The 12,088-nt window shown below is 38.6% G+C and overlaps 1 protein-coding gene across 3 annotated transcripts in view; it reads right to left on the reverse strand.

Annotated features, from left to right (window-relative positions):
- Window positions 1–3,566: 3,566 nt before the first annotated feature.
- The window catches only part of IWS1 (interacts with SUPT6H, CTD assembly factor 1), a 38,080-nt gene continuing 29,558 nt past the window's right edge, over window positions 3,567–12,088 (reverse strand). For 2 of the 3 annotated variants that reach the window (XM_072613450.1, XM_072613448.1), the window contains 5 exons: window positions 11,560–11,677; window positions 10,471–10,582; window positions 10,086–10,142; window positions 6,505–6,616; window positions 3,567–3,948 (listed from right to left, as the gene is read on the reverse strand). In XM_072613450.1, the coding sequence (XP_072469551.1) occupies window positions 3,817–3,948; window positions 6,505–6,616; window positions 10,086–10,142; window positions 10,471–10,582; window positions 11,560–11,677 (531 nt within the window). In that variant the 3' untranslated portion in view covers window positions 3,567–3,816. Of the gene's footprint in view, window positions 3,949–5,888; window positions 6,040–6,504; window positions 6,617–10,085; window positions 10,143–10,470; window positions 10,583–11,559; window positions 11,678–12,088 lie in introns of all 3 variants that reach the window. The other variant, XM_072613449.1, reaches the window with a different exon arrangement.

The following is a 12,088-nucleotide window of genomic DNA, read 5'->3' on the forward strand; positions in this document are numbered from 1 at the left end:
CTTGTAGAGATGCAGCACAGCGCAGGGGAGAGAGGTGGCTTGAAGTCAAAGGTCTGCCCTGTTTAACGTATGACCGGGGCAAGTCACTTTTGGGTCTTCAGCTTTCTCATCTGCAAGAATGAGGGCATGGGACTGGATGGATGACCTCTGGGCCCTTTCAATTTTGTGTCTATGACAGAATGAAAAGAGCTTCCATGTCTTCTTGTTTGTTCTTTTACAAACAGCACGACTCCTTTGAGATAAGAACATTCCCTTTCTTCATCCTCATTCATCTCTTTAACTGCGGAAACCAGACATTTAATATAGGTGGGCACTTCTCTTTACCTCCTAGGGAAGCTTCTAAAGACTTCTAAGATCTATCTGCTTGGCTTACTGGTTCATAGACTGAGACTAATGGCCCCAGAATGATCATGAAGTTTTGGCAGACAGAGCTAAGCGTTCCCCAAATCTAACCCATACCCCACCTATTGACTTCACATTCACAGCTAAAATAGGTCCTGACACATCTTAAACTCACTTCATCACTCAGTATGGCAATCCTACATTAGCAGTAACAATTCTGTGTTTCTCTTGGCCCACTGCAATAAATGAATGGATAAGTAAGATCCTCTTGCCTGGCCCTTCAAGAAATAAACTCACCCAGCTAGCTCCTGGGAACCTGAACTTGAACTCCCTGGTCCTGATAACTTGAGTGACTAAAGTTGTACCTTGGTTTATTGAACAATAATACTCCTTAAAAACGCCATGCAAATTGAGATTTGATGTATCAGATCCTATTTTAAATGCTCTTACAGGAGCTTGGTATTCTAAAGGATCTTATGGTGACTCTTTTTACCAAACCTATTATGCTGAAAGTGAAACAAAATGCACAAAACCAAAGGGAGAATAAAGAGTGGGATGTGCTTTACCCTCTTTTCACCATGAGAACTTTTAAGCATCTGAGTGCCAAGTAAGTTTCGTGATGGATAGATACATCTGTTACCGACTGTGGTGTATATTTGTACCTTGAGAGAAAGGACAAGGTTAATCCAAGAGAGCTGAATCTCGAATACAGTGTTTTGCCACTCACATTTCTATTGTAATAATTTTAACCTATCATTCCATTATGAAGGGTCTGTGCTAGCTATCCCTCATGACTCCTAATACCCCATATTTTTTACATAGGCACAATGTATCTGGTCTACGTAGGCCTCGTCACCTTACTTTCTGGTTAATCTCCCTGCCTTGTCTACCTCCACATCAGCTGTCACAATCAACCTTCCCATAGTACATTTAACCTTGTCACTTCTACTCAATAAATTCCAGTGTATTCTTGGGAATCAAATATAAAATCCCTTTTGGTTTTCAAAGCTTTCATAACCCAGACCCTTCCTTCTTTTCCATATGCTCTGTGACAAAGGGACACTGGTTTCCTTACTGTTCCCTGCATACAGCACTTCATCTCCTGGGTCTCCACTATGCCTAGAAATCTCTCCCTCTTCACCTTTGCCTCTTGGATTTCTTCAAGTCCCAACCAAAATTCCAACTATTGCAAGATGCCTTTCCTAGTGCCCCTTTTTCTCTGAATCTCCAATTCTGTATATGGCTTATTCGTATGTAATTGTTTTCATGCCTCACCTGTTATGAGCTCCTTGAGGATAAGGACTATTTTTACCTTTCTTTGTATTCTCAGTATTTAGCAAAATGCCTGGTACACAGTGGGCAGCTAGGTGGTGCAGTGGATAGAGCACCAGTACAGGAGTCAGGAGGATCTGAGTTCAAATCTCACCTCAGACACTTGATACTCGCTAGCTGTGTGACCCTGGGCAAATCACAACCCCAGTTATCTCATCCTGGGTCATCTCCAGTCATCCTGATGAATATGTGGTCACTGGATTCAGATGACTCTGAAGGAGAAGTGAGGCTGGTGACTGCAGAGCCCTCCCTCAGTCAAAACAAAGTCAAGTGCAGGTCATGCCATTATTTCTCTGATGGCATGGTCTTCTTCGGCAACGAAGGACGAACACACACACACACACACACGCACAGAGTGCTTAATAAATACTTGATTTGTTGATACCTACATGTTCATAAAGACCAGATACCCTACACTGCTTTCATAGCAACACAGTGCTTTGGGACATGTCCTACTATTACTTGGCTGTCCACAAGAAAGGGTGTTCAGGAGAGACTGCTGCCATTACAACAGAAAAATGAGAGAATTCACAAGGGGCAGCATGGTTAGGATGACACTTTTTGGTGGTGTGGAAAGAGACGACAGGCCAGGAATTAAGCAGTGACTAATATAGACCAGGAAACAGTGGGAGCCAATCTCCCACAAGCATGGAAGAAGGTAAATCTTCTTTAAAACTTTCCTCAATCCCACTGTCAGGAACAGAAATACTAAGAAATACAAACCAGGACCATATTCCTTAGATCTCTTATTCAAAGACTAGTAATGTTCGAACTTGGTGAAAAAATTTTAATCTTTATTATTTTTCTGGGAGGTAGACTGCATATATCCGATACTGTGTGGGAATATTTCATTGCTTATCAGTTTTCTAAGGAGATTCACTTCAGAAATGTAACCATTTTTGATGGAAGTATTTTCAAAATTTGCATACTTACTTATCTCTTGAAATGGAATCTCTTTTCCTTAATGATTGGGGTTATCATAAGGGAATATCAATTCTTGTCCTGCATTATACACTGCACTGATCAAACTCCAAAGGTCAGTGGGGTGTGGAGTCTGTGTCCTGAAGCTAAAATGGGCCAAAATGTGTTTTTCTATTTTGTTGTAAGAGTCAACCTCAGGGCTGTATTGGTATCCATACAGTGTTAAAAAAACCAAACCTGGAGGAAGACCTCAGGTACACTGGGTAAATCCTTTCTGGAGAATTTATGGAAGGACAAAGACAAGAATCACCCACATAGGATGAGAAGCTGTAATGGATTTCAAATTGCACTGTTGTAGGCTGGGGCCCCAAATCACTGAGTTAACAGATCTAGTGAAGTATTAAAAAAGTCTTCTTCCTCTGTTGCCAGCACACTCACCTCAGCAGTATTCCCTCCTCACTTTGTTGCTGTCACTCTATGTCCTATGAAACCAGATAAGTTGGTTAGAATGTCTAGAATAAGAGTAACCAGGCCCTGCATGAATTAGGGCTGAGGTGGCTTTCCTATGAGAAAAATGCATGAGCTTTCAGTGAATCCATGCTCTCTCTTCTGTTCTGATACATGTAGTCTTTAGGGAACAGGGGTAGGGGAAGATCATCTATATGCCAGTCTCTTGGTTGTGCTCTGGTTAATTATTACAGCCCTACTTCCATAAACTGGAGAGAGAATTGCTGCTGTACAGGGTCATCTTTCTGGAACTTATCACTGTAGGATACTAAAAAAAAATCCTAAACACAGAGTCTTACATAAAATCAAATGGATTAGGCAGCCTGGAAATCTACAGAGTATGGGAGAAATAAAAGAATGTCAAAAAATCTTCCAGAATAGCAGGAGTTCTTCTAACTTCTCTAATGAATAAAACATGATTTTCTATTATATACACATTTCTTCTGAAACAATGAAGAGACAGCTTCCCAAAATCAGATGGGCATTTATTGTCTAAAGTCTGAAGCAGTACAACGAGTAGTCATCTGTACAAAGTACACAACAGAACGATTTAAATACAATTGGGAGAGATGCCCTTGGAGTCACAATCCAAGGACATGATACAGAAGTTGAACCAACAATTTACAGATACACTAAAAAAATTTAAAATGTCATCCTTTCCCAAGAGTCCAATGGTGCATTTCTTACAGTAGAGATAAAGGAACATCAGCACGGTCACAAGGGCATTTTATTGCCTTCAATGCTGATTTTCACTGCATGAGCAGATCTGCTTTTTTTCCGTATATCTGTGAATTTCCGCATCTGTTTATCCAATCGACTGATTCCTTTCTTAGAAGTACCCTGAAACTAACAGATAACAAAACAACAGTTAAGAAAATAACACCAACGGAACACGCACAGTCTGTCTCCCAGCAATGGAAATACAGCAGTCAGATGAGTTAGCTCTACGGTTCCAACAAGACGCTTTGGTGGGCTAAGGCCTAGCGTGACAAATGTGCACAGCAGGCAGTAACAGTAATTCACATATTTATGGTATTGCATCAGGGTTAAAGGAATGTTTAGTGCCAGTGCTCATTTACTGTTACTTAGTACATGGAAAACTTCCTAAGGTGACTGACTCACAGGTTAAAAGAAACAGAAGAGCAACCCTTCCCTCCTCTATTTGATTAAAATTAAGCTCACAATAAGAACACTTAAAACCCACAATCCCACAGAGGGCATGAAAGGGCAGACATTTTATAAGACAACGGGGACATATTATACCTAAGGGGAGAAGAAAATGCCAGTGACAAGTTAACAGAATCTAAACAGTAAGAAATGAGTAATAACTAACTCTAGCTTGTTTTACATGGAAGAATATTTACAAAGAAAAGGGGGAAAAAGAAATTTCTTAATTGAAGGGACTTAAGATCCATAAAAAGAATCTGAAATAACAGACAAATCCAGATTTATCACTACAAATTATGACATTTTATTACCTATCCCTAGTTATCATTTGTATTTAATAGCTCTACTATTGTTCTTTTATAACCTAAAATGATCATGCATAATTCCTAAGTATTCTGGAGTCCAAGAAAACTGTCATCACTTTCCCTTATAAAAAACCTGTCCTTTATAAAAAAAAATGTATTATCCTAGGTTCCCTGTTTATCTCTGAAAATACAGTTGGCTCCTAACAGCATGGTAGACGTAGCAATGACTAGGCTTACAGTTGGCACAAGTGCTGTCCCTGCATACAGAGAAGAAATATAACTTCCAAATCAAGAAGAGTATTTGCCTGCCCCTATATCTTTTAGCCTTTAGCACTAAACAACATGAGACTTTGTCTCATAACCTTTCTGATCTCATTTGTAAACTTAGGGAGTTAGGTTAGTTAGGGGTTCTTAACCTGAGGTGTGTGAATTTGCTTTTTAAACAATATTCTGCACTATTTCAAATCCACAAAACTTATTTCCTTTGTAATTTTATGTATTTTATACATTTAAAAATGTTATCCTGTAGAGGGGTTATAAGTTTTCACCAAACTGACAAAGGAGATCCGTGACACACAAAAAAGTAACCTTGACACTAAAATGATCTCTGAGGTTCAGCTCTAAAATTCTATGATTCCTCCTATACCATAACATCTTTGAAGGCATAGGCTATGTAGCAATTCAGCTTAATCCAGTGAAAAAAAAATACACACAGATAGCACTTAATGCATCTTGACACAACACAGAGAAGGTTGAGTGAAGAAAACTGATTCCTTCCTCTCCAGTTATGCTACAGTTCTGAAATCTGACACTAGATGGCAGGAACTGAGTGGAGAGCTAACAAGAGAAAAGGAAATTCAAGAATAGAAAGATTTTTTGAAGACAGAAAAGACAAAAGGAAGGAGAGAGGCAGACAAACCGGGGGGAAGGGAGAAGAGAGAGACGACAAGGCAGAAGGGGAGATGGAGGAAGTAAGAGAGAAGTAAGGGAGGGAGGGCTCTAGGGCCTTCCTGGTGTATGAGAAGGATGGGGCGTCCAGCTCAGCACAAGATAGAACAGACAAAAGGTTTTTAAAAGCAGTTTCTGAACCTAGGACCCTGAATGTGGTACCTCCTTTGTTTTCACTCAGGGACCTGTGAAAAGCACGGTTTGAAGGGCCCCTGCAATCCACAGGGGATGTGACTTTCACGAGATATGTTAGGGTCAGGATCACAAACCACAAGCTCTGCACTCCTGGTTAAGGTCACGAACACACACTCTCCACTCCATAATGCACTGGCTAAAGCACATGCAGGGCTCGCTCCTCTCAGATACCTCTCTGATAAACCTCTCAGGTTTACAAGGGCATCCTGTTGCCTTCGATGCTGAACTTGACAGCCCGATGCATTCTGCACAGTCGCTTCTGTTCTGCAAATCGCCTCTTGTGTTTTTCCAAGCGGCTTAAGCCTTTTCTAAGAATACCAGGCTAGAAACAGTATTTTCAATTAATGGATATAACCAAAATTAACTAATGAAATAAAGGACCATTTGGCTAATTTTGTCTAACATTCTATTTTCAATTTAAAGATTCAGATCACACAATTTCAAACCTTAATTTCTCCTAATACAATGAATGAAACTGGTGAAGATCATGTGAAAGTAGTTTCATTCAGCTCCAGGATGAATTGCTCAGATATCCTAGGACACTAGGCTTACGCAGGGCAAGAAGGATTACAATAAAAGATTTTTCCCTGAAAAGACTGCTGTTTGAAATCAGAAGCATATTCATCTTCACAAATGTTCGTGTTCTTGACAATCTCTGAATTACTTCTGGGTACTTGATATGGCTGGATAAGAAAATACTAGCCTCTCTCAGCACACACACAGATGACAGGGAGGTGAGGTGAGGCGATAAAACAGATATTCGTTTTCCCTTTGCGTTGTCACTTACCCTTGATGACTCTACTTCCACGTTCCACTTGGGTCTGACAACATAGTCCTTGTTGGAGGGCATTGGTACCCTGGCACGAGCACAGAAGCCAGGGTCTCCAGGTCTAAGAGCTCTGGGATAGGGACAAGGAAAGTGTTTCTTTTTACAAGGCTGTCTTAGAAAAGTCAACTTTTAAGAGTTGGCATTATTTGTAGTACAGAAATCCACAAAACCTTGCCAACAAGATTAGGCTTTCTTTTAGTTTTCTTCTTAGTCAAAGGAATGAACATTCTAAGGAAACAGAAGCACAAGAACACAACTGAAATATTTTGCTAATTGTGTACTGTGTCGAAGAAAGACAAACTATTTTTAATTAAAAAAAAAGATCAGTGCTGTAAAGCAATAGTAACACATCCATCTATTCTTATACATATAACAAATTATATTTAAAACTTATTGATACAGATCTAGAAATGCTACCTAAGGAATAACACAAGAAAAAGAAATTAAGGAACTAAGTATAAGCAAAGAGGTGGCAAAAAACTGCCTTTATTTACAGACAGGAATGATGATTTAGTTTGAGAAGAGCCTAGAAATTCAACGGAAAAAAAATGAAACAATTAGTAACTTTAGCAAAGTAGTAGGATATGAAAGGAACTCACAAAAGTATTAACCCTTCTGTCTATTTTTAAAACCCAACAGGAAAGAGAGAAAAAGAAATTCCATTCAGAATAACTACAAAAGCATCAAGTACTCGGGAGTCGTTTTATGAAGGCAGTCTGGACTTCTCTGACTATGACTACAACAGAAGAAAAGGAAGAATTAAATAACTGGAGAAATACTCTTTAAACATGGTCGGGCTATGCCAATGTAATAAGAATGGCAATAATAGCTAAATTACAGACCCAGATAAAACAGTAACAAAAACTCACTTGGAAAATAACAAATGCTGGAGGACTAGCACTGGTGGGAAAAGAGGAACGTTAATGCCCCACCGGTGAAACTGTGAACTCGTCTATCAGTTCTGGGAAGCAATTTGGAACTATGCTCAAAACGTTCAGGAACTAGCGTCATTTGTAGCGTAGAAACACACAAAATGTGTTCCTAACACTAAAGGTTTTTATTAAACTGTGTACACCCCCAAAGCGACTAAATAGCAAAAATGGTATTACATGATGCATGCCTACCCCCAGAATAAATGATCTCCACTCAAGAGATTAAGAAAAGGAAAAGGCCTATGCATACGAAAAGGTTTACAGCAGCTCTTTTTGTGGTGACAAGGACTGGAAACTGAGGGAGTACCCATAAACTGGAGGATGGCTGAACAAATTCAAAGATACAAATGTGATAAAATACTGTTGTGCTACAAAAAAGGAAGGGAAAGGATTCAGAGAAGCCTGGGAAAACCTGGATGAACTGATGCAAAGTGAAGTGAGCAAAACTAGTAGAGCAATGAATTATAAAACAACAACGACAGCAAAAAAGACAGACATTATTCCTGTCCTGAGGAGTTCATGACTCTCAGCAGGCTGCCAAGAGTCTATAACGTTAAGAGCCATTAATCTAATTCAGTGTTGTCAAACTCCAGTGGAAAGGGATCCCCGGGGACAGCACATTGACTCAGCAAACCACAAACTAACATTATTGAGTACTGAATTTTAATTTTTTTTGTTAAACAATTGCCAGAAGCTGTGAGTTTGATACCTTTATCTGAACAAAAGGTCACAAATTTTGAGAAAAATAATCTCAAAAGGCAGGATTAAAAATAGAAACGTTGGAAGATTAGGTAAGCTAGACCCAAATGAAACATACTGTATGTGAAGAGTATTCAATAAATTCAAGGACAATAACTACTGGGGCAAGAAAGCTCTTTTTACAAAAAAAGCTGGGGGTATTAGAAAACAGTTTGAAGGAATTAGGTTTAGATCAATGTCTTACACCATATGCCAAAAATAAGTTCCAGATGGATATATAACCTAGATAACCTAAGTAAAAAAGAACTTAGATAACCTAAATATAAAAGGTTATATTACTTAATAATCAAGAATACAAATATGTAAAAACAAAAGACATTCTTCCATATTGAAATAGTGAAATGACATGAACCTGTTGAAAGAAGAAACACAGGCTATCAATAACCAGATGACAGAATGTATGAAAGCGTTCATGATAGGAGGAAAGAAAAAAAAAAAAGACTACTTTGAAGAATTACAAGGAAAAAAAGCAAAGAACAAAAATCTAAGAAGGTGGTCATCAGCGGGGGAATATCTATACAAACTGTGGCAGCAAACGTGTTGGAATAGAATTACATAATGAGAGACAATTTAGAGAATCTAGGCAGTGTCAACTGATGTAAAGTGAGCAAAGTGAGAAACTATTTCTACAAGAAGACCGTAAAAATTTAAGAACTCTGTTCAAAGCAATGACCAGTCAAGACTCCAGGGGAACTACGATGGAGCAGGTTGCCCAGCTCCTGACAGTGAGGTGATGGACTTAAAGGTGCAAAAAGAGACACGCAGTCTGTACTTGGCTACCGTGTAGATCTGTTTTGCTTGACCATGATTATTTATTACAAAGGGTTTTTTGTTTCTTTAGAACTTCTTTCTCTTGATTTTGAATGAAGGAGATGGATTGAGGGGTCAGCGATAGTCACTGCCAAAAATCCACTGAAGATGTTCTTTCAAAAAAACACACAGAAGAAAAGCAAGTTCAGAAGGAAGCACAGCCAGCAAAAGAATGCTGAATGTGGTGAGTGTAATAAACAGACATACACATGTACCTATGTTTGTATGTGTGTACATGTGATATGAAATACAGATTCATAGTTTCATATGGGATTTCTTTTTGTGTTCTGCTATGTATGTGGAGATGTTCCTTTTTTTGGTTTTTATGTTTGAAATAAAATAAATTTTAAGTGGGCAAATAATTAAGGTTTTACTTCATTGCCATCACAATGGTAAAATAAAAGAAGATGAAAATGGTAAATATTAGAGGGGCTGCAGGAATACAGACACCAATACATTGTTAGTGGAGTTGTGAATTAGTCAACAATTTGGAATCATACTAAGAAAAAGTGCCTAAGCTACATGTAGCTTTGGTCCACTGATACCACTAGCAGGCATAGAACCTAAGGCGATCAAAGAGTGAGGAAAAGGTTCCATTCCCAATGTCAGTGCCTTCCCAGCTAGCTTGAGCTTATCTTCTTTGTACACAGATGTTTACACGTTGTCTTCCCTATTAGCTTGTGAGCTCCCTGAGAGCGAGGACTATTTTTGTCTTTCTTTGCATTTCCAATACTTGGCACGGGGCCTACCACAAACTGAATGCTTAATAAATACTTGGTGACTTGTTGATAGTCACAATGAAAAGTGAAGGGCTTTTTTGGGGGAGAGGGGTGCATGTGTGTGGTGTGTGTGTGGGGGTAATTAAGAAGTAACAGTGAGGTAACAAACAAAAACAAATCAATAAAACATCTAAAAGAAAAAAGAGGAACTGGATATTACCATTTTAACTTTTTTTGTATCTTCCCTTCAAGCACAGTAGGCAGGCAAATTAAGTTACACTGAATATCTTTTGTAAAAAAAAAAAAAGAGAAGGCTTACTTTTCCTCTCCTGTCAACACCTTTTCCAGATCTCTTCGTGGTGTCTGACCACCAGAACTACACAGACAAAAATCAAAGAGTTAAAAGAGTTTCATAATTTTTTTTATTATGAAGAAAATCAAGTTGAAACATTGGGCTTTTCCAACCTATCAGTGTAGTAATATCCTATTTTTATTTATACTATGGTATTAAGAAATGTTTTCTGAGATGGGGGCAAAGAAATCCTTACTAAATTTCACAGCATTACTTTAATACAGTTCTACTGGCTAAGGAGATAGAATGGAGAGGGCAATCATAATATGAATAATCACTACCAAGGAGCTGGAGACAGAAGCACAAAGGGTCACCATGCGTGACATCAGAGCTGGGCGACCTTCTCTCTTACCTGTTCATTCGTCTACGCTGAGGCATTTGTTCCAGATCTCTCTGCTCCCTCTCCTCCCTGGTCATCCCTTTGTAGTTGGAGGTGAGGCCAAAGATAGGCCGAGACCATTCATCTACAACATGAACCGAAGGGCCGGCTGTTACAGACACGTCTGCTTACAATCATAAAAATACTTTCCCCCTCCTAACTGATGGTACTCAAAGCCTTACAACACACCGCCTTTGAAAGTTACATGATTTTAGGTGAGCACAACAGAAAATTTTCTGAATCTGAACACTCAAAAGGTTGTGGCCACATTAATTCATTCTCTGTCCCTAAACCCCAATTTCCTGTCAGTTCAGGGACAAACAGTCTAAAAATAACTCACAGTCATATATCACCTTAAGGTTTGCAAACTATTTACCTCACCACAAATACATCAAATAGGTAACGCATGCTTTACAAAGGCTCAAATAAGTTAAGCAACTTACTCATGGTCATGAAGCTAACAAAGGAGCAGAAAGGGACCCTGTCTAGGTTCTAAGATTTTACTGAATTATAGCTATCTTTATAAACACCCAAATAAAGCAGTATTGACCTGAATGTTCTACTTTTCAATCAGTTGTGTAGGCATTATATAGATATAGCCTAAGGAAACTTAATGGGTTGAAAAAGAAGCCTTTACTTACAAATAAAAACAATTCTTTTATTTTCCTTATTCCACTAACAAAGAGCCCCAAATTATTCATAATCATCTTGCTAAAAAAACTGGACACATCTTTGAAATAACGATTAAGCTGAGTTCCACCTTTTCAAACAAGGAACTGTTAAGCATAAGAGATTGACTCATCAGGTGGCTAAAACAGGAGAAAGAACCATTTATATTTCACTGTTCAGTTATCACTGTAATTCTCTTTTTGCAACATGAGGCAACTAATATTGGATTTAACATATTACAGAAATTAAACAGGAATCCATGGAGATAGAACCAAAGGTTCAGCACATGAAATACAATCAAGATATCCCCCTCCTTTATTTTAGACAAATGGCTGTATATTAGACAAAAGCTAATAGAGAAGAAAAAGTGCTACTTGGAAAATATTTACATACTGATCAATTTCCCTGCCATGTCTTTGTTGGGTCTGGACTCCTTGGGATGCTTATAAAGGTACATCACTGCCCGTCCAATACCACTGTGCTTCAGGGTCTCCTGGCTCACACTAGGTAGCTGGAAATTACAGACATGCACATTCATTAAATAATCAGGGAAACAAGCCTGCTGATCAAATCTGGTGGAACTAAAAAGTACAATTCACGTCTATAGGCATAAAATTCCACTTCTAGACAAGAGCCAAGAAGGTATAAGTGTTGTTAGGAGGGTAGGGAGAGAAAAAGAGTAACTGAATATTATCACCTCTGAATCTAGGTGTAAAACAATATTCAAAGCATACAGAACATGTGTGGGCAACATGAGAGCTTATTTGGTGGATATAAAAGAAGGGTAGGATATAAAAAACTTGCATTTCTCTGGAATAAAGGGAAAACTAAGAGTGGCAAAGTAAAGTTTATCAGGTACTTAAAAATTACAACTATTCAACTGAGCTGTACAAAGCAGCCCAGGGTTGTCAGCATAAAAATT

Source organism: Notamacropus eugenii, chromosome 5, assembly GCF_028372415.1.
Source record: "Notamacropus eugenii isolate mMacEug1 chromosome 5, mMacEug1.pri_v2, whole genome shotgun sequence".
Taxonomy (NCBI): domain Eukaryota; kingdom Metazoa; phylum Chordata; class Mammalia; order Diprotodontia; family Macropodidae; genus Notamacropus; species Notamacropus eugenii.